General features: G+C 46.9%; 1 protein-coding gene across 1 annotated transcript in view; it reads left to right on the forward strand.

The window, feature by feature from the left end:
* The window catches only part of TBX5 (T-box transcription factor 5), a 53,220-nt gene extending 38,741 nt beyond the window's left edge, over positions 1–14,479 (forward strand). The window contains exon 9 of the mRNA XM_035098282.3: positions 9,641–14,479. Within this exon, the coding sequence (XP_034954173.1) occupies positions 9,641–10,227 (587 nt within the window). The 3' untranslated portion in view covers positions 10,228–14,479. The remainder of the gene's footprint in view (positions 1–9,640) is intronic.
* Positions 14,480–25,597: the final 11,118 nt, after the last annotated feature.

A 25,597-nucleotide genomic window follows, 5' to 3' on the forward strand; every position in this document is an offset into this window, starting at 1 on the left:
TACAAAAACGTGTATTAGGAGAGATGCACTCTGAAATGCTGGTGGATTATTGCGAGACCTTAAAAAAAACACGGATGCAGAAATGCGGTAAACATAATTTCAGACTGGGGAGAGAAAAAGAGAAATGGAAAGAAATAAGACTGGACAGACTTGTACATCCACTGTGATGACTGCCCCCCCCGCCCTCTGCAACATGCATTAGTATACTGTACATGTACTTGCAACAGAAACAAGACATCAGTATGACTCCCTCATTTCCCCCCAACCAGTGCTTCATTTCTCCAATTTGAACTTTAGTCCATCTCCATAGGAAGCTGCCTTATTACTGAGTCCATCTAGCTCAGGATAGTCTACCAAGAAGCAACAGCCATGACCCAGTTGTGGGGAAATACAGAACACCAGTAATTTATCCAACCAGAGAAGCAGGCTGTTTGTAGTAGGAGCATAGGAAGCTGCCCGAGTCAGACCACTGATCCATCTAGCTCAGTGCGGTTGACACTGACTGGCAGCGGCTCTGCAGAGTTTCAGGCAAGGGAGCCTCTCCCCACCCTATCTGGCGATGTCGGAGACTGGACCCAGGGCCTTCTGCCTGCAAGCAGACACTGAACCGTGGAGCTACTGGCCTCTACTTTCCCCTCTCCCCCACTCTTTCCGTTTCTCTGGCTGCTTTTTCCCACTGGCCGCTATTCTGGCAATTTCAGTCTGCATTATTGAAGAGCAGCATAGATGAAACCCAGAGAGATGGCCGCATAGTTCTATAGAAGCTGAATCCACATCCAGGGAGATAGCTGGTGCCTGGGATAAAGATAGCTTATCAGGCAAGGAGGCCTCTGAAAAGGATTCAGGATTAATACAAACGCTTAAATAGCTGATGTAAGGTTATTCCGAGGGGTGAAATTTACTGCTATTTCGAGAGACTACACAGGCTCTTTTGACCACTTGCCCACATGGGATTCGAGAGCAATGTTTTGACATTGAGCCATTCATTTATTTTCTTTAACATCTCGAAAGAAAGTTCCCAGTATTTGTTTTTTAATTTTTTTGATGAAGTAGATTTATTATTATTATTATTATTATTATTATTATTATTATTATTATTAAAATAATAAAAACATTAATATCCATTGTTACAGGTAATCAATTCAAAGAAACAAAGCTCCAACAATCCCATACACCCTTAATAAGCTAGGAGTAGATCTAGACCTCCTTCTGAGCAGATGATATAGGTACAATTACAACATCAGCATATATTCCCTTTAACTCTTTCTAAACCACTGAGCCTAGAGCTTGCTGATCAGAAGGTCGGCGGTTCGAATCCCTGTGACGGGGTGAGCTCCCGTTGCTCTGTCCCAGCTCCTGCCAACCTAGCAGTTCGAAAGCACGTCAAAGTGCAAGTAGATAAATAGGAACCGCTACAGCAGGAAGGTAAACGGCGTTTCCGTGTGCTGCTCTGGTTCGACAGAAGCGGCTTTGTCATGCTGGCGACATGACCTGGAAGCTGTACGCCGGCTCCCTCGGCCAATAACGCGAGATGAGCGCACAACCCCAGAGTCGGTCATGACAGTATCGATGACAGTATCGATGGCTAAAATGACAGTATCGATGGCTAATGATATGTCTGGGTAGGCTTGCTGAAATAAAAAAAAGGTTTTCAGCAGGCATCTAAAACAGTGAGGGCACCTGCCTAATGTCAGTTGTTGTTTCCAAAAACCCACGGATTTTGCAGCAACAGCATAAGAACTGAAGAAGACCCTGCTGGATCAGGCCAATGGCCCATCCAGTCCAACTTCCTGTAGACCAGTGGTTCCCAACAGGTGGTCCGGGGACCCCCAGGGGTCCGCGAGCTATGCCAGAGGGGTCCACAAGATGCTATTAGAATAAAAAATATATTAAATATATTTCGTATGATAACAGATTTTTTGTTTTGGCCGCTTCCTGCATGAGCAGAGTCTAGCGCAAAACTAGAATTAGATAGAGGCAGTAGTTCTGCTGTATGCCGCAAGGACTACAAGAAACTTGGAGATAAGGCAATGAAAAAGATCCTTCCATTTGCAACCACATATCGGTGTGAGCAAGCATTTTCTTCCATGTGTTTCACGAAAAACAAATATAGGAATCGGCTCGACATGGGGTCGGATTTCAGAGTGAAAGTTTCAAGTTTGGAACCTAATATTTCAGAAATAATGGACTCAAAGGACAGATTTAACTCATCACATTAAGAACTGAAAATTAAAACTAACTGTATACTGATGGAGTACTCTGTTGTAACTGTAAAAAACGTATAAATATAAAATATAAAAAGACTCTTAATTTGGCTCCCACTTTTTAATTTTAGGATTAGGAATTAATGGGGGTCCTTGTCACAATAGCGGCTCGATGAGGGGTCCTCGAGAAAATTTTGTTGGGAACCCCTGCTGTAGACAACCAGTGTGGGAATGTTAGGGATGTGGATTAGGATATATTATTAGATAGATCCTATCCAAGCTTGTGTTATCAAGCTTCCAATATCAGCAGAGTGACATTCCCCTTTTGTGCGCAGCAAAAGTGTGCGTTCAGGTTTGTTAAAACCTCTACAACATTATACTTCCTGGCAAATCCCCTTTTTCCCTCTTAAAAGAAATACATGACACAATAGTATTAAAATAAGATAGAGTTTACTCACATGACATCCTGAGTCAACAGCATGATCTCAGAAAGGCAGGCTTACGTAGAAAAGTTACAGATATATACATCTGGAGTCTACTTAGTAAAGTAAGGCTCCATCTGGTCTCTCTCTTGGCAGCTTCAGACATATATAAAAACATTCAACATCACACATTAAAAAGCTTCCCTATACAGGGCTGCCTTCAGATGTCGTCTAAAGGTTATATAATTACTCATCTCCTTGACATTTGATGGGAGGGCGTTCCACAGGGCAGGTGTCACTACCGAGAAGGCCCTCTGCCTGGTTCCCTGTTACTTCATTTCCCATGCCACAAGGCCCTCTGAGCTGGATCTCGGTGTCTGGACTGAACGATGGGGTGGAAACACTCATTCAAATATACAGGGCTGAGGCCGTTTAGGACTTTAAAGGTCAGCACCGGCACTTTGAATTGTGCTCCCTCAACAAGCTATAGTTCCCGGGATTCCTGGGGAGAAGCCATGTGCTTTTACTGTGTGGTGTGCGCACCCACCCAGCCATTGTCTACAGAATATCATGCTGTGGCAAACCTATTCCACTTAAATGGCCCCACTTGACCGTCTCCCTATAGATATGCAATGCAACCCTGCCTTATCCACTGTCTGCTGCCCTTCCCCCCAAAAAGCATCCCAAACCGAGCCATAACAGCAAAGAGGATGGCCCAAACTCTGATTACGGCCCTGGTCACAGGGAGGCAATCCATCATCTGTCTCCCAACATGGCAGCGTGATAAAGAATCAACAAAGTTTTCCTTCCAGGGTTGGGATTCCCACTGAGTGGGTGGCTCTTTGTGGCTCCCTTCCTCTCCCCTCACCCGCTTTATCTAATTTCCTCATATTGTCACAGGCAGGAGGACTATCTCTCCCATGGTGTTCTTTCTCCCCCCACCACCTCCAAAGCTTCTTACAGCATGCCCAGCTCAGTGAGTTGACCGAGGGAGGTGTGTGTGTGTGTGTGTGTGTGTGTGTGTGTGTGTGTGTGTGTGCGTGCAGGGGAGAGCCTTGTCTCCTTCCTATCTCCCCAATAGCTCAAGCTTGATGGGCAGAGGAGGGCTCATTTATCAAAGCTGCCACATGCTTTGATCGCTGACAAGAGACCTTCCAGCACAGTCTGTAAATCGGGATGGGGCATCTCCAGGGCGTGAGCTGGCTTCTCCTGGCTGAAATTTTCGACTGTGCTAGATCAAAAGCAATTCCACTGCATTGGCAAGCAGGTGGCAGTGGGAGGAAAAGGCAGGATTTATGGAACTAGCAAAAAGTACATAGGCACATAGGAAGCTGATGGTGATATTTATATTTATTTATTATTCTTATGGTTGTTGCTGTTGCTGTTATTTACTACCTGCCCTTCACTGTAAAGTCCCAGGGTGAGTTGCCACATTTAAAACCCAATGTGGCTAAACAATTTAAACTTCTTCTTCTTTGGCGATCACTCGTAGCCGAGCAAGATTGTCTTCCATAAACACTGTTTTAACAATGGGTCCGTAAGTGACTGTGGAGGCCAATTCTGGATCCACACATCCTTCCACAGTGGGGACATTGGTTTCCAGGCGGGAGTTGATAACGGTGTGGATTTGCCAAGCGTGCCTTCCTCTTAGCACGTTTCTCCCTTGCGTCCTGAGATTGAGTTTCTTCAAAGCCCATGACACCTTTGGTCAAGGCTGTTCTCCAACTGGGGCGCTCGCAGGCCAGTGTTTCCCAGTTGTCAGTATTTATACTACATTTTTTAAAAGATTTGCCGTGAGACAGTCTTTAAACCTCTTTTGTTGACCACCAGCATTACGCTTTCCATTTTTAAGTTTGGAATAGAGTATGGTAGTTGCTTTTACAATCACAAAATTAAATACTGTACAGTAGTTGCTTTTGCAATCACAAAATGCAAAAGACATTGCTTGAAACAGAACATGTTCTTTCATACCCACACCAAGGAAATTTTACTGAATCAGGCCACTGGTCTGTGCAGCTCAGTATTGTCTGTACAAAGGGCAGGGAACCTTTTTTGGCCCAAGGGCCGCATCCTCTTCCGGGCAACATTCTGGGGGCCACATGAGCATGGTGGGTGGGGCCAGAGGCAAAAGTGAGTGGAGCAATGCAGGCCAAATTGACCTTTATGCTGTAGGTTTCTACGCCCACCCACCAGTCAGGGATAAACACCCTATCTAGGGAAGGAAGATGCATTATCAGAGTTCAAGGACGTATTCCAGCCAGGGGAAAAGCGCTTACGGAGTGTATGAAGGAAAGGTGGTGAGGGGTGTGTGGCCTGTGGAGACCCCCAAGGGCCAGGCAAAGACCTGGAGGGGCTACATTCAGGGGTGTAGCAAGGGGGTGTGATAGGTTCGAGGCCTGCAGCACGCTCAAGCCACACATCTCTCCTGGGAGTGACGCGGTGGCTTGAGAACCCACAAGCTCTGTGCTGCCCCAAACAGTCCGCCCATTTCCCCACCCTCAGCTGTAGGGCAGCTGAGTGGGATGAGGCAGGAAGACTCCCTGGAGGCCCCCCGGTGCCCCCTTGGGTGACTGGTCCCACCCCCGGGCGCAGGGCATGCATGCCGCCCCAGGCACCTGATTGGCTTGCTCCGCCACTGGCTACATTTAGCCCCCAGTCCTGAGGTTCTACGCAGACTAGCAGCAACCCTCCAGAATTCTAAGCAGGGGGGTCTCTCCCATCCCTACCTGGAGATTGAATCTGGAAGACCTTATGTGTTTGCAGAGCAGTTATTCTAACCACTGAACAACACTGCAGCATATCATAACCATCCCTATGTAAAAAGGGTGTGTCCCTTTTTTGGGATTACAACCAATTATTTTGGGGGGGGGATTACAACCAATTTTTTTGGGGGGGAGCCCCCATTGGCGAAAGTGCGCCTTGGATTACAACCTGTTTTGGTTTACAACCGGACCTCCGGAATGGATTATGGTTGTAAACCAAGGTACTACTGTAATGAGAGGGATCAACTATGATCACATATGTTCACACAGGGATGTATGTAGCCTGTATCCAGAAAAAAAATCTGCAGCAAGGTAGCCCCAATTCAACATGGATCCAGTTAGTGCCGCCTTGTGACTGTAATGTGGTTCTCATGCAGTGAATAGTTAAACTATGGAAGTCACCGCCAAAGGAAGCCGAGATAGCCACCATAGAGGATGGCTTTCGATAGCTACTAGCTATAGAATCATAGAATCGGAAAAGACCACAAGCTATGATAGCTGTGCTCTGACCATAGCTGCCAAGTCTCCCGTTTTTCACAGGAAACCCCCATATTTTAAACCGTTTCCCGCTGGCAGCCCAGATTGGGGGAAATCCCGTATATCCCCTGGATTTCCTACCTGCCAGGGAGGCTCTATTTTGGGTGCCGGCGCCACCCGATTTCCAGTGCCCAGACATGGGTAGCGCGGCACCGGAAGTCACTTCTACGCATGTCCGGACATGCGTAGAAGCGACGTCCGGTGCCGTGCCGCTGCTGATCCTGCATTTTTCAGCGGGAGACTTGGCAGCTATGGCTCTGACTTCACTCTCTGACGCAGTCATGTTTCTGAATACCAGTTGCTGGAAACAACAGGAGGGGAGAGGGCTCTTGTGCTCAGGTCCGGCTTGCGGGCTTCCCACTGAGGTATCTGGTTGGTCACTGTTGAGGACAGGATGCTGGAATAGATGGGCCACTGCCCTGTTCTAAGAGGTTCTTCTTATGTTATATATTAACACGGGATGGTGCTTTATACTGAGTTAAACCCTTCGGTCCATCGAGCTCAGTATTATCTGCACTGAGTGGCAGCAGCTCTTCAGGCTTGAACCTGCAGGCGCTGGGGACCTTCCGCGTGCAAAGCAGATGCTCTGCTGCTGAGCTACAGCTTTCTCCTCTTGCCCAACAAAAGAGAAATCCACGATCCTCCTCCAGTTGCTTCCTCTCCTTTGTCTCTTCTGCACAGTTCCCAATGTGCATCCCCTCCCACATGCACACAGTTCCTTCTCAGGCTTCCCTTTTGCTCTGCAGACAATGCCTGCCCTATACTGTGTTGTTATTTGTGTATTATGACAGCATCTATTATCATCACCATTATAGACCGCAAGCTAGACTGGGGCGTCTCCGATGCGGGAGCCTGCCTGACTTCCCTCCAAAGAGCTGGGCGAAAGGAGATACGCTCCCTCTCTCTAATCTTGCTGCTGTTGTTTCCACTGCCCCTTCCAGCAGTCAGACACTTATTTTGCGTCGAGGGTCTCAGCAGGGGTGCAATTTAATGGAGGGCATTGAAAAAAACTGGATCGTACACTCTCTCACACACATACCGTGTGCCAGACAATGTGTGGCTATTCCTGCGGAGCATTTACATTTCCACTCAGCTCACATCTTCTGCATCTAAGAGGCGTTCTGCAGGATCAGGCCAAAGGGGTCCCATATAGCCCAGGATGCTGTTCTCATAGTGGCCAAGCAGACCTCCCAACAGGAAACCAGAAAGGAGAATCTGAGCACAACAGCAGCGCTCTTCTCATTTGTAATTCCCAGCTGGTAAGCAGAAGGATTTTAATCCTGTGTGGTGCTGGTTGTTTCTCCTTCATGAGCAGCTTCCATGTGTGCCCCCCACATACCTGCCAAGTCCTGGATTGCAGAATCCGGGACCGGCAGCCGCGTGACACTGGAAGTTGCGTAGACGCAACTTCCAGTGTCACTTTGCCCATCTATGGGCACAAAAAATGGCCGACGACGACACTGGAATAGACGCGACTTTCGGCACTGGCACCGGCCATTTTCGGTGCCCAAATATGGGCAAAGCCGGAAAAAAAGGCCGCCGGCAGGAGAATATAAGGGAGAATAATGGGAGACGAAGTGATACCGCTGGGAAATGGTATGAAAAAACGGGGGTTTCCCGGGGAAAACGGGGTACTTGGCAGCCATGGCCCCCCATGTGGGCAGCCATCTCCCCTACCTCACCAGAAGGTGCAGATCTGGTTTCATTCCCTACTAAATAGGGACTGAAAGAATTCCTTGATCATCCTTAATTCCCCATCACTGAATGTAAGAAGAGCTTGGCTGCTGGATTAGGGCAAAGGACCAAGAAGCCCAACATCCTGCTCTCAGACTGGCTAAGCAGACACCAAAATGGAAAGTCCAGAAGCAGCACTTGAGTACAACAGAAGCGCTTTCTGAACTTGTCATTGTGAGATCAGGTGACTGACAGGTGGGTGACTCCACCCACCTGCCAAACTTGGCCTGCGTGTGTGTCGGGGGCAGTGTTAGAATTTCATATATATAAGCTAGGCACCAAATGGCTCCTAAAACCAAGGGTAAAGGTAAAGGGACCCCTGACCATTAGGTCCAGTCGTGACCGACTCTGGGGTTGTGGCGCTCATCTTGTTTTATTGGCTGAGGGAGCCGGCATACAGCTTCCAGGTCATGTGGCCAGCATGACAAAGCTGCTTCTGGTGAACCAGAGCAGCGCACAGAAACGCCGTTTACCTTCCCGCCAAAGCGGTACCTATTTAACTACTTGCACTTTGACGTGCTTTCGAACTGCTAGGTTGGCAGGAGCAGGGACCGAGCAACGGGAGCTCACCCCGTCACAGGGATTCAAACCGCCGACCTTCTGATCAGCAAGCCCTAGGCTCTGTGGTTTAACCCACAGCGCCACCCGCGTCCCATAAAACTAAGGTTACAGTCGCCCAAATGGAATATCTAGTTGCCGTTTTGGGGGCAAAACAGCTCTGAAGCCCCCCCTTTTTTTCAAAGGATGGTCTGATTGTGATTGATTCTCATTTAAGGCTAGTTCAGATGACAACCTTGAGCTAGGTTAAGAATTTTGAGAACTTAAAGAAGAAAAGTAACTTGACCCAGGGACAGTCCACATACTTATTAGCCTATTCCGACCTCTTTTTCTAAATGGTGACTGCTCTTGCTCAGCCTGCACAGAAAAAGCGTTTTGCTTCCAGAAATTCATTTTGATTGTGCAGAAAAATATATAACTGATGGAATTCTACAGGATGGGGTATTAGTGTGTGAAAACAGCCCAGATCCAATGGTGCCCAGGCATGCACCTTCAGATGGTTGAGATATGTAGTGCCCAGGTATCTTCACTTGGTTGCAAGTGGCCGAAAGCCAGGTGCAAAATGCGCCTGGTGCCTGGTTATTTTTGAACACTGGTAGGGGTGGAGGCAGGGCCGTCTTAAGCAAATCCAGCGCCGTGGCGCAAAGGTCCCTCCGGCGCCCCCTCCCTTTCCCCAAGCTGCTCTCTCTCGCCCTGGCTCAGGGTCCCCAGCGCCACCAGCCCAGGCTTCCTGCCGCCCCTCACCTGCTGCACGGTGTCCCGCTGCCAGGTCACGCCGCCGACCCCTCTCCGCCTTAGCCAGGGCACGGGCAGCTCCCCAGCTCCTGCCACCTCCCCCGCCCGGAGGCCGTGGGGCCCAGCGGCCGCCATCCGCACCGGAGGAAACAAGCGTGAGTGGTGAATTCCAGGTTCTGCGGCCGGCTGGCCGGTCCACCGCTGCCTCTGCCTGTGCTCTCTCGCTGCGCTCCCAGTGGCCCGAGGAGCAGGAGGCCATTGCCACGCCGCCACCTGTGCCCCGGGAGAGGTGGTGGTGGGGCGGTGGGCACCAGTAATGTGGAGGAGGCCCCTTGGGAGCTGCTCCCGCTACTGCCGCTCCCACTCCCGCAGGCGACAGCGGCTTGGCGGGCAGCGGCTGAGGGGATTCCCGTGGCCAAAGGAGAGGAGGCGGCGGCGGAGCCATAGGGCTTAGTGGCTCGTTGCACCCTGCCAATGCTGGGGCGCCCCTGAGAGGCCGGCGCCCTGGCGCAATGAGCCACTAGCCCCTATGGGAAGGACGGCTCTGGGTGGAGGAGAGATAAGGATCCGGCATAGTGGTTGGATTCAGTTCCTGATATGGGCTTTTGGTCTGATCCAGCAGGACATCTCTGATGTTTCACGGTGCTCCTCATTCATTGTGTATTTTTTGTGTGTGTCTCTTCATCAGATGAAGAATGTTCCACCACAGAGCATCCTTACAAAAAGCCCTACATGGAGACGGCTCCTCCAGAAGAAGACCCTTTCTATCGCTCCACCTACTCCCAGCAGCAGGGACTCAATACCAGTGCATACAGGACTGAGTCTGCTCAGCGCCAAGCCTGCATGTACGCGAGCTCTGCGCCCGCCACGGAGCCAGTGCCCAGCCTAGAAGACATCAGCTGCAACACGTGGTCCGCTGTGCCGTCCTACAGCAGCTGCACAGTGACTGCCATGCAGCCTATGGACAGGCTGCCTTACCAGCATTTCTCTGCCCATTTCACTTCTGGCCCCCTCATGCCCCGGCTTGCCACAGTCGCCAACCATACCTCATCGCAGATCGGGGAGACGCATGCCATGTTCCAGCACCAGACCTCTGTCCCTCACCAGCCCATTGTCCGGCAATGTGGACCTCAGGCAAGCATACAGTCGCCTCCCAGCAGCCTACAGCCAGCAGAGTTCCTTTATTCTCATGGGGTGCCCCGAACCCTCTCCCCCCACCAGTACCATTCCGTGCATGGGGTGGGCATGGTGCCAGAATGGAGCGAGAACAGTTAACAAGGCAATCAAGGGAGAGGATTGCTGGAGAGATTTCACTGCAAACGAAGAGTGGTGTTTGTTTGTCTGTTTGTTTGCAAGACTCGCTTTAACTGAATGTTAATATCTAAGCACTCGAGAGATGGACAGCGTCCTATCCCCTGGGCAGACCATGGTATTGTATCTCCTGGCTTTCCTTTCTTGCGACCAATGACAAACTGATCCATGCCGTTCCGCCCTGCCCCACGCCATACAGCTCCCCCCATGCCCAGACATAGCCACACTGAGTTTGCATTGCTTCCACACCAACTTGTGCCCTTGCACAACATTATAGTTTGGTTTTGTTTTCAGGTGAAACACGGGAGTTTTGCTACCTTTCTTGACACGCGGAGAGTGCTCATAACAAGATGATCAGAATATGTCGTGTTTTCTTTTCTCCCCTCTCCCTCTCTCTCTCTCTCTCTCTCCCCTCTCTCTCCTTTTCTTTCTTTTTTTTTGGTGTTGATATTGACATTGTTATATAATAAATGATAATATATATCTATCTATCTACATCTATCTATATATTCCTTGGAGTCTCGCGAAAAGAACCTGTCCCTTTTCACAGAGACTTAAAAAGGGTGGGGAGGGGATTCGAGGTTGAAGAGTGTGTAAGGTTTCTTTTTAAAGGGGTGGAAGTAATTCACAGGTAAAACACTTTGGTACCTACCTCTGACAGGCACTTCAACTCTGAAAAGTTTCTGACCTGATTTTGCTCCATTTTCATGCCCGGTCCATTTTGTAATGTGCCACCCTCTAAAAATGGACCAAGATAGTTCACAGCAAATGAGCATCCACACTACAAGTTATAACTAGGGATGGGGGAGAAATTCCATTCCATTCACACTTTTCAAAACAGCATGTGATGTGAAATGCACTCATCCTTCAAATCTGCATGTTTACTAATTTTGCAGTGCAGTTCTCCAGCCAATTCATGTGCACAGAAATGTGTGCATGTGTGCATAAAATGCACATATTAAGGAAAACATTGCACAACAATGCATGGCATTACAGAAAACAGTTTTGCAAAGAAGAAGAGTATATTCGACAAAAGCACATACAAAAATGTGTATATTAGAAAATCACACTAAACAGATCTGGAAATGTGGAGAACTGAACTTAAAGTTAGAAAACTGAGAAATGCAGAGAAACCAATATTGACAGATTCACCCACCCCTAGTTATAAGAGAGTTGATTTTGTATGGCACAGATAGCCTGCTTTAAATCACAAACAGGTTTGTTGTAGCCTAAGATTTTGTGCAGTAAGACAGACAGGGAACATGTTTCCTTCCTGATGTCATTGGACTATAGCTCCCTCATCCCTGAGCATTGGCCATCCTGTGTGGGGCTGATGGGAGGTGCAGTCTGACAACATCTGGAGGGCCACCATTTTCCCATCCCTGGACTAAGTAGTCCATTTCACCAGATTCTTCAAGCCAAATTAGAAGTTATGCTAATGGCAGCCCCACATCTGGTGCTCTGCTCCTGCTAAAGTAAGAATGGTGGGAGACATTGCCTTCCAGATGTTGCTGGACCAGCTCTCATCATCCCTGAACATTGGCCACGATGGCTGGGGGTGATGGAGCCTAACAACAACAACTGAGGTTGCCCCATCTCTACTGCAATGTTTGCTAAAACCTATCCATGATTCAACATAATAATGTTCTCTCTACATCACACCATTAGCAGTCATGAATGGAGGGGGTGAGAAAGCATGAAAGCAGGACATGGGGAAGCACTGCTGGATCTTATATGCAGTGAGGGAGAAGAAGAGTATATTGGCTGCCCTTTTTGGTAGAATTCAAAAGAAGATCGGCACTCACACCATTTTCTAGCATGCGGTGGGGAACCTGTGGCACTCAAGATGTTGCTAGACTCCAACTTCTATCACCTCTGTTCATTGATCATGGCGGCTGAGGCTGATAGGAGTTGGAGTCCAACCACACATCCCCCAACCCTGCCACTCTTGGGAGAGACTGATGGTGCTGCGTTTTTGCATAGCAAGCCCATCATCCAGCAAATCGTGATGTTCTCATGCCTCTCATCTCTGTCTTGCCTGAAAAAGGACCTCTCCATCTTCCACCTCCCCCAGCAGATTTCCTAATTGCCTTTGCACTTTGAGCTTGCTCATCCCTAGTGATGGAGGTCCTTATATTTAGGGCAGGAGTAGTGAAGCTGTGGCCCTCCGGATGTTGTCAGACTCCAGATCCCACCAGGCCCAGCCAGCATTGTCACTTGCAGTCCAGCAACATCCAGAGGGTCACACGTTCCCCGCATAGCTGCCAGGTTTTCCCTTTTCTCGCGAGGAAGCCTATTCAGCACAAGGGAAAATCCCTTAAAAAAAGGGATAACTTGGCAGCTATGGTTCCCCATCATTTAATTAGGATTGAGACTGAGATGCTGTGGAGCAGAAAATCCAGTTCAAGTGCCCTTCCTGTCTCCACTTTTGTCAGCATCACTTCTTTGTCCCAGGACAACAACAACAAAAAAAGTGGCCACCACATCAAATGATTTTTTTAGGTGTTTCGATGAAGTTACAGATAGGTTCTCTAGCCTCCATTAGATTATGAGCACCAGCTTACCATGAAAGAAACACAAACTATTTTTATTTTTGGAATTAGCACAACTGAGGCCCATGTTCTCTAATGGCAATCGGGTTAGGACCCCCCCCCAGATGTTGTTGGAGTTCAAGTCCATAAGCCCCAACTAGGATGATAAGTGATCAGCGATGATGGGACTTGGACTCCAACTTGGGTTGATGGGACTTGGCGGGTCCTTGACTTCTCCTCCGTCCTGGTCCTCTGCTACAATCCCCAAAGCATTCTGGGAAGAGGTACAAGAAGTTCATGGCTGCTGTGCAGATATGACGCCTGTTTCTTATCCATTTCCCTAATGCCCACGAGCAAGTGGTTATGTGTAGGTCCATTTAAAAATGCTTCCTATGGAACCAAAGCACTGTCTGGAATGACACATCACGTGAGGTAATCCTTCGGTCACCAACTCTGCTGAAATGTAAGTCTATGGTGGAACAATGGGGTTGTATCCAACCAAATTCTATTCAAATAAAACTCATTGAGATTAATGTACCTGTTGGTCATGACCCTTAGCTGCAATGGGTTTGCTCTGAATACAATGAAAATTGCATACAGTTTAATGACAGGAGCCTTATCAGCAAAGCAAGTTCCTCCAGATAAGTATTGCTTGATTTGGAAGCAGTTACTACAGGGGGACAATTTTAATTAGTCTGCACCAAGGATGGTGTCAAAGATCTGGCAGTTCGGATTTGGGGGGCATTGAATATATCAAATTTGTAAGGGTTGATTTTTTGCCATCAAAACCCTCCATAGCATTATTTTCTTGGGTACTTTGCTGTGCATAGAATTCATTTAATTCTGACATTTTCAACAGTCCCTCAGCTTCTTGCCACATACGCTTCTTGGACCAGATCATGTCTGGTCCCTCCCCTTTCCTCTGAATTGTCCAGTGTCACAATTTCTCCTACTTCCTGGTTTTGCCTCCTTTCTAAATTAGGCAAAAATGAGGTTGATCCCGTCCAGTCATACTGGATACCACATCTTATATTCTTGAACACCAATAAGTAAATTCATGTGAGTTGATGCAACCAATCAGACCTGGACAGTTCAGAATGGCATTGAGGGCAAATGAGGGCAACAGAGAGTAAAAACTAGTGAGGGCAATGGAAACCAGCATTGCCACTGAGGAGTTTGTCAGCAATGAGGAAAACCACAATGCACAGTTGTGCGCTGTTTGGTTTCTTTCCTTCTGTACATGTCCATTTTTAACCCATTAATGGCTTTTACAACTTCTTTTTAAAAGTTGTCCCTCTAAAGTGATGTTGGCCATGTTAATGAAATCTAGTGTTTGGAATCCCCCCAGAAAAATACCTGAAATGAAGTTTGATGTGGGGAAAAAAATTCTGTGCATTTAGTAACAACCGAAAAGCCAAATTTGTAAAAAATGATCATTCTATTTGTCTTCCTGTATAATTGTTCTTTTTTCTTTTTTTGACATATCTGCTTATGTTAACATGGGACGTTAAACAAAATCTGTGTTTAGAAAGTGCTGAGAAAGGTTGGGCAGTTGTGTGTAGGTAAAACAAAATCTAACTGCAGGGTTCTTTGGATGTAATTATTTTGTTAGTACTATTTATTGATAAATAGGTATTCTGCTAAGGCATAACAGGTAATAAAATCAGCCACACAGCTGGTCAGAAACTTTTAAATTCTATTTTGTTTATACTTCATTGGCAAGCTTGAATTCCTTTTCCTCTCTTCCTTTCCATACTGTACTTAAAAAATAAATAAATACAAATGACCCTAATTATGAAAATGGAATAAATATGTATGCATGGGAAAGAAAATGAATGACTGTCCACAAGCATGGAAGAATGAGGTCACAAATACGTTCGCATGTCTGTTTCTAAAGGGGTGGGAAGAACCATTACCTATCTAATCTTTCCATATTTTTGTGTGACAATTTATGTCTAATAAATACCAGGTGCTCTGAAGTACAAGGTATCTGAATACCTGTTTTCCCCTGTGTCTGTGATGGATACCTGTGTCCTCTGGTAGAGGAACGAGTCCTTCGAAAACCCTGATGGGAAGAAAGTTGAATGGCAACCTTTTACCTGCACCCTCATTCCTCACTGGTTCCTTTTTAAAAAGAAATGTTGGGGCTAATGGGATAGAAAATAACTACAGTGGTTTCAGGGCTGGAGTAGTTTCATTCCCATTCCAGAGGTGAGCAGCTGAGGCTGGTCCATTAGCGCAAATGCGACACTGCCCCAGAGGCTGGAGGCTACTGTTGGTCATTCCTCACCTGCATTACGTCTTGTATGCTGGCATAATTCCACAGGTGGAAGCTGGTGGAAGGCCCTCCTAGCCCTGCACAAAGGGGTTTTGGGTTGTTCTACTAGTCAGTTAGGGATGCGGGTGGCGCTGTGGTCTAAACCACTGATCAGAAGGTCGGTGGTTCGAAGCCCCGCGACGGGGTGAGCTCCCATTGCTCGGTCCCAGCTCCTGTCCACCTAGCAGTTCGAAAGCATGCCAAAAGGTGCAAGTAGATAAATAGGTACTGCTCCGGCGGGAAGGTAAACGGCATTTCCGTGCGCTTCTCTGGTTTTGGTGTTCCGTTGCGCCAGAAGCGGCTAGTCATGCTGGCCACATGATCCAGAAAAACTGTCTGCGGACAAACACCGGCTCCCTCGGCCTGTAAAGTGAAATGAGCACCACAACCCCAGAGTCGTTCAAGACTGGACTTCATTGTAAGGGGTCCCTTTACCTTTACCTTACTAGTCGATTAATCAACAGGCAAAGAAAATAGCTCCCAAGCAAAAACTATGTGGCAAGCCAACCCAGCTACATAGAATAATAAAACTGCAGGGTTGGAATGAACCCCGAGGCTCATCTAATTCAATCTCCTGCAAATGCAGGAATCTCAACTAAAGCATCCATGACAGATGGCCATCCAACCTCTGCTTTAAAACCTCCAATGAATGAAAATTGTGAATGGACTCCGGAGGGTGTGCATGCACATACATACACTCCGGAGGGTGTAATGAAGGGAAACAGCTCTTCCAGAAGAACCAGAAGGTTCTTCCTGATGTTAAGTTGAATTCTTTCTTGTAACCTGTTCCTCTAGAGCAGGAGAAAACAAGCCAGCTCCATTTCCCCTGTGACAGCCCTTCAGATATTTGGAGATGGCTATTGTGTCTCCTCTCACTCTCCTCCTAGCCAGGATAAACATACCCAACCACAGGGCCGTCTTATCTGGCGCCCTGGTGCGACGGATCCCTCCGGCGCCCCCCTGCCCTGTTTCCCAGCACGGTGGGCGGGCAGGCGCAGTGCGGCTGCCACAAATGCAGCTGCGCGGTGGCCTGGTGCCCTGCGCCCCCCAGCCTGGCCATAGGGCCAGCCCTGCCCAACTATACCCAACTCCTCAACTGTTCCTCATAAGGCTTGGTTTCCAGATAAGGGCCATGGAATTCCACTCCAAAGTCTACGTGGATGCTACCACTACCTCTAACACTAAGAACACAAATTAAGGGATCGTGGAGAGGAACGGAGTCGTTGTAGAAAGCGGGAACTGCCGGTCTTTATATTCAAACATTAACATCATCTGCCTGGGAGAGGAAGCAGGAGAATCCAGATTGCTAGAGAACCGTGTTGCAGAATTGGATGCCCTATCAAACACTAGGTGGTGGATAGCTGTTTGACTGTGTTTCCAGGAGGGGAATGACCCTGCCTCCCCTTTGACCTTAGAAGCCTTCCCACATCTGATTTCTTTAAGAATTACATCTATGTTGGTTAGTGTCAATGTCAGAGGGGATGAGAGAATCTTTCATTTATTTCAACTGAAACAGAAACATGCTTGTTAACCTCAGCGCATCAGACCAGCCCTGCTGGATCAGCTCAAAGGCCCATCTAGTCCAGCCTCCTGTTCTCACGGTGGTGAATCAGATACCCACGGGAAGCCCACAACTGGAACCTGAGCACAAGAGCACTCTCTCCTCACTTGTGATTCTCAGATATTCAGAGGCATACTGTCTCCAACAGTGGAGGGTAGAGCACAACTACCAACAGTCTTTATCTCCAGGAATTTGTCTAATCCCATGTCATCCAGGTTGGTGTCCACCACTAACTCTTGGTGGGAGCCAGGGGCGTAGCGAGGCACCGCGACACCCGGGGCGGCAAATTGCCATGCACCTGGGGGGGGTGTGCCGTTGCTACGTAACGCCGCATGCATCGTTACGTGGCGGGGTATCGCCGCCGCCCCGCGCCTCCAAAGCTGCGTGCCTCCAGCTACAAACTCCAGGTAAAAAGCCTGCTCAGCGCAGCGCACCCGTCCTCTTGGCACAGACTTTTTACCAGGAGGCTGGAGGCTCGGCCTGGGAGTCGCAGGGGTGGGGGCGACAAGTGGCACCCCCCCAGAGTGGAACCTGGGGCGAACCGCCCCCATTGCCCCCCGTTGTGACGCCCCTGGTGGGAGCAGATTCCCTCATCTAGCTATGCGCACAGTTACACACAGCACACACCCTCAGCTCAATGGACTAAAGCAGATCCACAACTTGAAAACGTGTCTTACCTCACAGCTTTGGAGGTGGGGATATATATGTGGGTCACAGCAGTGGCCTTGCAGCAGTTCACTTTTCAGGAGGTAGAACTACATACTATATATTTGAAAACCAAGTGTATTACAGTATTCAACCCAGTTCAAGGTGCTCATGTTAGTGTTTAAATCCCTAACTGACCCAGGCTCCGAATACCCTCTCGGGCATTAAGATCAGCTGAGGTGGACCCTCTTGGCTGTTCCACCACCCTCAAAAGCCTGGAGAGGTGGCCCATGAGAGGTCATTCTTTGTGGCTGCCCTTAAGCTGCGGAACTCTGGAGTTGGGTATGTTTAGCATGGAGGAGGGAAGGTGGAGAAGTGACATGCTACCCATCTTCACATACCTAAAGAGCTGTTGTAGGGAAGATGGTGCAAGCTTGTTTTCTGCTGCTCCAGAGAAGAGGACCTGAACCAATGGATTCAAATGACAAGGAAGGCAGTTCCGATGAAAGATTGAGAAGAGTTTTCTGATGGCAAGAGCTGTTTGAGCAGGGCCGTCTTAAGCATATCTGGTGCCCTGGTGCCCTGGTGCGAAGATCCCTCTGGCACCCTCCCGCCCTGTTTCCCAGTGCGGCTGTCTGGAGGGCGTAGTGCGGCTGCCGCGGGCTCAGCAGCGTGGCACCCCCCCTAGCAGCCCTGCACCCTGGCGCCCTGCACCACCCAGCCTTGCCATAGGGCCGGCCCTGTGTTTGAGATAGTAGAAGGGGCTATCTGGACTCTCTTTCATTGGAGGTTTTTGAACCATAGCTGTCAAGTCTCCCGTTTTTTTGCGGGAAACCCCTGTATTTTAAACCATTTCCCACTGGCAGCCCGGATTGGAAAAAATCCCATAAATCCCCCGGATTTCCTACCTGCCAGGGAGGCTCCATTTTGGGTCCTGGCGTCGCCCGATTTCCGGTGCCCAGACATGGGTAGCGCAGCACCACAAGTCGCTTCCACACATGTCCGGACATGCGTAGAAGTGACTTCCGGTGCCACACCACTGCTGATCCCGCATTTTTCAGCAGGAGACTTGGCAGCTATGTTTTTAACAGAGGTTGGATAGCCATATATCCGGAATTGTTTAGTTGTGATTACTGCATTTCAGGGGGTTGAACTAGATGGCTCTTGGGGGATGCTTCCAACTGCAGTTTTATGATTCTGTAACTCCTCCCCACAAACATGCATCTGGCATTTTTACGGTACAACTTCCAGGAAATGCTGAAGACACACCTCTTTGACACTTAAGGTGTATATTTTAGGACCCACCTTATGTATGCGGTTCTAAGTTGATTTAAACTGTTAATAACAGTAACAGCAGCAGCATCAACAACAATCATATTCCCCCCCTTCATTTTCAATGATATAACAGCAAGGTCTTTCTGAAGGCTATACTGTTTCTTAAAAGTGAGCAGTGTGCCTATGCAGGGTGAGGAGGGGAAGGATCTGTTCAAGGCCACAATTTCCACCCTATAAAAGCGCCTGCTTGAGAATAAATCCATTTTTCTTCCTCACAGTATTAAGGTTCAAGAAATTCCATGGAAAATAATTTGTCAAGATTTCTGGCTGATCAAAGAAGCGTATAAAAAGCCCCCATTTCTTTCTTTCTTTTTTTTAACCCCCCCCCAAATAAATAAAAATGGCTAGAGAAACCCCCCTCCAAGCTCAGAACGAATTGGCCATCCATTTACCCAACTGTCAGGCAGGGGTAGCTCAGTCCTTAACGTGTCTTTAGCAGGAGCTGGAGCCAGAAGGAAGCAATTCTGTGGCCACTGTGTGTCCATGCATGGGGTATGTTAATGATTAGAATATCTCGGCCCAGGGGGATTCGGTAAGATATGACTCAGATTTGCAAAAGCCCCATAAATCTCCCTTCTTCTTATACAAAATGTGTGCTTTATGGCTTTTTCTTGGCCGATAGCATACATACATACATAACAGAGCACGGTGGGTTTGCATCTGAGCTCCCCAAACGAGTGTTTTTTTGTCTTTGGGCCCAAGCCATGAAGAACAGACTCTTTTCTGTGCGATTGCTACTATTTCCTGGCTCAAGGTGAATGCGGATAATGGCTGGTAAATTACTATGGGGGCGCCTCTTACAATTAAGGGTTCAGGTTGCTGCTGGTATAGAAATAAAAAGAAAAAGAAAAAGTGGAATCGGCAAAGTTAACAGCTAAAATAAGATGACCTAATGATGATTGTCATAGCTGCCAAGTTTTCCCTTTTCTCGCGAGGAAGCCTATTCAGCATAAAGGAAAATCCCTTTAAAAAAAGGGATAACTTGGCAGCTATGATGATTGTTTTGTGGCAGAATGGAAGCCTTTTTTGAATTATTTAAAGAAATACCGGTACTATAGTATATATGCAAGCAGGATTTGAACTATCAGCAACAGAAGGAATTAGAGAATATTGTATTGCTGTTACGGTTCAAGAGAGAGAAGGTAGTGTGCAGCAAGGGGGAGATAAAAAACACAATGAAAATGAAAATGAAAATCCACCATAAGAACATAAGAAGACCTCTGCTGGATCAGGCCAATAGCCTATCTAGTTCAGCATCCTATTTTCACAGCAGCCAACCAAGCTGCCTGTGTGTAGAGTTGCCATATTTCAAAAAGTAAAAACCTGCAAAGTTGACAAGCCTACCTGTGTGAATTCTGAAAACAGCAACACCTGAGTGCAAAGTTCTCCTGGTACACACATTCCTAGATGCAATTTCTCCTAATATAACACACTTTTGTTTCTTCAGTAGCACCTTAAAGACCAACTAAGTTTTTATTTTGGTATGAGCTTTCGTGTGCATGCACACTTCTTCAGATACACTTGAAACAGAAGAGCCAGACCATTATGTATATACAGAGGGTGGTGGGGGTGGGTGGGAATGGGTGATGGGTTATTTTCATTAATATATTCAGTTTATATGCACACTTCACCCTCGTGCATGTGTATTTGAACAACGTGACTTGGTGAGCTGCGGTGCAAAATTCAGAGAGGTGAGATTGTGGAAGAACGGCTGCATTTTGACTCATGTATTGTTTCCAGAAATGCAAACAGGGTAAATTCTCCTTTAAATGTGAAATGAATCTAATTTCTCCACCATCTGTAGTTGCAATGCACCTTGGGAAAGATAAATCATGAGAACTACAAGCACCACAATGCACTGGGTGCCTCTGAAAGCAACTCCCCTCCCCCCCCCAGCTATCATTAATGCAATCCAATCAAATTCCAGTTGCATGGGCCATTTCTGAGGATTGCTTGGACTTCTACAATGTTAAAATCACAGAGAGTGTTATATACATATATATTTAAGTACATCAGATAATTAGAAACTAATCAAAATCCCAGCCCACAAGGAAGGCCTCAGTGGGTTTCTGGTAGGAACACCTGGAAAAGATTGATCAAGACGTGGTCGGCGGAGGGAGGTGATTTATGAGGAGTAAGCCTTGCTTAAGTAGGAGTTCTTTGGAAATATTGCTGCGGCAACTCTGGAGGGGGAAAAGCCCCGGGTTCTTCTTGAGTTACCAGTTTGTCAAGAAAAATCACTTGATATGGTTCCATGATAAAAATTATTGCTCTTGATTTGCCATCCGCAAAGCTCTCCATCAGGGAAAGCCCTGCTCACTTCAATGGGATTGAGTCAAGATGGTGCCAGGAGATTTCAGGTTGCCGTTTATGACGGAACAAAGTGAAGCGTTGCAGGCCAGCTGAAGTCACTTCCCTAGGATTCAGTTCTAGAATTGTAGAGTTGGACGGGACCACAAGGATCATCTAGTCCAGGCATCCTCAAACTGCCGCCCTCCAGATGTTCTGGCCTACAACTCCCATGATCCCTAGCTAACAGGACCAGTGGTCAGGGATGATGGGAATTGTAGTCCAAAACATCTGGAGGGCCGAAGTTTGGGGATGCCTGATCTAGTCTAACTCACTGCAATGCAGGAATCTTTTGCCCAACGTGGGGCTAGAACCCATGTCCCTGCCATTAAGAGACGCACGCTCTACCAACTGAGCTACCCCAGCTGGAACAAACTCCAGGCCGATTTCCACATTATGGGCCGTAGCCTACTCACTTCTGCTCATGAGTGGGCGGTAAAATGGCAAGTGCAATCCTACGTAAACAAGAGAAAAGTGATGCCCATTGGGGCATAAGAACATTAGAAGAGCCCGCTGGATCAGGCCAATGGCCCATCATCATCTTGCTCTCACATTGGCCAGCCAAATGCCCGGGGGAAGCCAGCGAGCAAGATTCAAGCACAAGAGCCCTCTCCCCTCCCATGACTTCCAGCAACTGGTGTTCAGAATAACTACTACCTCCAGCTGCAGCGGCAAAGCATAGCCATGATGGTTAATGGCTTTCAATAGCCCTCTCCTCCATAAATTTGTCTAATCCTCTTTTAAAGTCATCTAGGTTGGTGGCCATCTCTGCTTCCTGTGGGAGCGAGTTCCATAGTTTAACTCCAGGCACCCCCAAACTCACCCCTCCAGATGTTTTGGGACTACATGCGTCTCTTAATGGCAGGGACATGGGTTCTAGCCCCACGTTGGGCAAAAGATTCCTGCATTGCAGTGAGTTAGACTAGATCATTGCAGTGAGTTAGACTAGACTAGATCAGGCATCCCCAAACTTTGGCCCTCCAGATGTTTTGGACTACAATTCCCATCATCCCTGACCACTGGTCCTGTTAGCTAGGGGATGATGGGAGTTGTAGTCCCAAAACACCTGGAGGGCCGAGTTTGGGGATGCCTGCTTTAACTCCGTGCTTTATGAAGAAGGGCTTCCTTTTATCTCTCCTGAATCTCCCCTCATTCAGCAGCTATATATCTTTTTACGTATACACATGGGGTCTGATTTGGTGGTGACTCCCAATTATAACTCATAGCTTTCTGTAGGCAGGCAGCCCTGTTTCGGGAAGTTTTTAATGTCTGATCCCCCCCCAGTTTCTTTTTTATTGGTTTCTGGTTTCTTTGGACATACATTCATCATATCACATTGTAACAACTTAATTTTCCTGTAATTAAACATATATTTTAAAAACCTAATAAAAGGGGGGACCATAAAAATACATGCATGTTTATTTGATTCATTTGTAATCCATTTGACTTTTTTCCCCTTCTTACTTGGGTCCTCAGCTTTATTTAATTGACTGCCCCTCCTAACAAGGCCATTTATTCAGTAACCTACTGTAGTTAGGGTTGCCAGACTCAATAGTGGACAGGACTTCTGTGCCTTTAATTGCCCTGCTCTCTTTTGAGTCTGGAAACCTTAAAAGAGAAACCATCAGACCCTTTGTTTAATTTCCAAACAAAGGGTCTGCTGGTTTCTCTTTAAGGTTTCCAGACTCAAAAGAGAGCAGGGCAATTAAAGGCACAGAAGTCCTGTCCACTATTGAGTCTGGCAACCCTAAACCTAGTTACAGGTAGGTAGCTGTGTTGGTCTGATGCAGTCAAAACAAAATAAAAAAATCCTTCCAGTAGCACCTTAGAGACCAACTAAGTTTGTCATATGACAAACTTAGTTGGTCTCTAAAATGCTACTGGAAGGATTTTTTAAAAAACCCTAAACCTAGTTCCTTTATATTTTATTATTTTTTGTTTTTGTTTTGATTGGAATACAGTGGTACCTCAGTTTATGAACACAATTGGTTCCGGAAGTCTGTTCATAAACTGAAGCGAACTTTCCCATTGAAAGTAATGGAAAGTGGATCAATCTGTTCCAGACGATCCACGGAGTACTTAAACTGAAGCGTTCATAAACTGAAGTGAACTTTCCCATTGAAAGTAATGGAAAGTGGATTAATCTGTTCCAGACGATCCGCGGAGTACTTAAACTGAAGCGTTCATAAACTGAAGCAAACTTCCCCATTGAAAGTAATGGAAAGTGGATTAATCAGTTCCAGACGGGTCCGCGGAGTACTCAACCTGAAGCGTACTTAACCCGAAGCATGGGTGTAATTGGTTCCGGAAGTCTGTTCATAAACTGAAGCGAACTTTCCCATTGAAAGTAATGGAAAGTGAATGAATCCATTCCAGATGGGTCCGCGGCGTTCATAAACCGAAAATTCATAAACCGAGGTGTTCATAAACCGAGGTTCCACTGTATATTCAAACAATATTTGAAAGACCATTATGGAGAGTTAATTTTTTTGACCGTTTAGAATAACTCGTGTAAGGAAAAAAATAAAAAATAGAAAAAATAAAAATAAATGTTTCATTGTGGTTTTTTATATATATTCTGTTCGAAGCTGCCCAGAGTAGCTGGGGCAACACAGTCAGATGGGCAGGGGACAAGTAAATATATTATTATTATTATTATTATTATTATTATTATTATTATTATTGCTTTTTTTCTAAAATAATATTTAGGGGTAATCTCATTTTGACTCAAGAAAATCACCGGGAAAGGAAAAGAAGCTAACCATTGGAGGTCGTAACAACGAAATTGACCAATCACCGTGCTAGATTCCAACTCCTACTTCACACATTAAATGCTCGCTTCTGTCTGAGACTCAGGAAACACCGTGACAAGAAATGAGGCCGCCATCGGGGGTAGCAACGGAACTGATGATTCACCGTGCTAGAGAAGAAACTATTTTTTAAAATAAAAAAAATGAGTTTCTTTTCCCATTAGATTCACAAAATGTTTAGGGGTATGCGTCCCCCTGCATCCTCCCAGAAAAACCCTCCTCCTCCTCCTCCTCCTCCTCCTCCTCCTCCTCCTCCTCCTCCTCCTCCTCCTCCTCCTCCTCCTCCTCCTCCTCCTCCTCCTCCTCCTCCTCCTCCTCCTCCTCTTCTTCTTCTTCTTCTTCTTCTTCTTCTTCTTCTTCTTCTTCTTCTTCTTCTTCTCTTGGTGAAGAGGTCAAATCAGTGTGTGGCAGCTGTGAAAAAGGCAGACTACATAGCAGAAACTGAAAACAAAACTGCCAATATCATAACGCCAATATACAGATCTGTGATGCGACTACTTCTCCAAACAGGCAGTAAAATGGGAAATGCAATTCAGTGTGAACAAATATAAAGTGATGCATGTCTGGGCAAGAAACAGTTTACAGTATGTATCACAGGCAAGCGCAAAGAAGCTGGTGAGTCTTCTACATCTGACTTCCATATGATTTAGTCGATAGAGCAGCTATTCTTCCTGGCTGCTCCAAGTCAGTATCTTTAAGTCAAATGCAACAGGAAAAGGAGAGAGAGAGAGAGAGAGAGAGAGAGAGAGAGAGAGAGAGAGAGAGAGAGAGAGAGAGAGAGAGAGAGAGAGAGAAGATGGGGGGATCCCATAAATCACAAAGGCCTTCCGATTTATCTCTGCCTGTAATCAAAGGGGATCTAAAAGAAAGAAAGACCTGGGGATATCGGAGTTTGCTTCTTACCGAGGGAAACCAAGAAATGGGATACGGTTACCTGCCTCTCTGCACAAGCCAGGACTTTAAACCACATTAAAATAATAGCTGCATTCACTTGCGGTCGCAAGAAGGATATTCTGTCCGAGAAGAGGAGGCATCCGGAATCATTCCAGTTTCAAAAAGTAACTTAGCCAGAAGTTTTCTATATTAAAAAATAAAATAAAAATCATTGACTGCAACCTTAAATGAGATAAATGGCTCACCCTGGCTCTGCAAAGGGAGCCTCTAAAACCAGGCGGACACAGCAGAAGCATTTGAAAAGGAAGAGCCCCCCCCCCCAAGAGCCATATAATGGCAAGAGTCTGCCAAGGAGATCACTGAGACTGCTATTAGGATATAGGAGAGATACACATGTAAGCCGAGTGAGCACCAGACGTTTTGTTAATTTACCGCGAGAAGAGATAGTGGGTGGCAGGGAGGATGGTGGGAGACAGGTAGAGGAAACCGAACAGATCTGGATTTGTCAGTCCCCAAATGTTGTTTTAAAAATATCAATGGTTTTCACAGGTGGATTCTTGGATTCTTGCTCTAGCAGGTCCTTGCAACAAGTGGAAACAGATTAGGAAGAAACATTACACCGAGTCAGGACTTAGAATCATAGAGTTGGAAGAGACCACAAAGGCCATCCAGTCCAACCCCCTGCCGAGCAGGAAACACCATCAAAGCATTCTTGACATATGCCTGTCAAGCCTCTGCTTAAAGACCTCCAAAGAAGGAGACTCCACCACACTCCTTGGTAGCAAATTCCACTGCCGAACAGCTCTTACTGTCAGGAAGTTCTTCCTAATGTTTAGGTGGAATCTTCTTTCTTGTAGTTTGAATCCATGGCTCTGTGTCCGCTTCTCTGGAG

Source organism: Zootoca vivipara, chromosome 16, assembly GCF_965207765.1.
Source record: "Zootoca vivipara chromosome 16, rZooViv2.hap1.1, whole genome shotgun sequence".
Taxonomy (NCBI): Eukaryota; Metazoa; Chordata; class Lepidosauria; order Squamata; family Lacertidae; genus Zootoca; species Zootoca vivipara.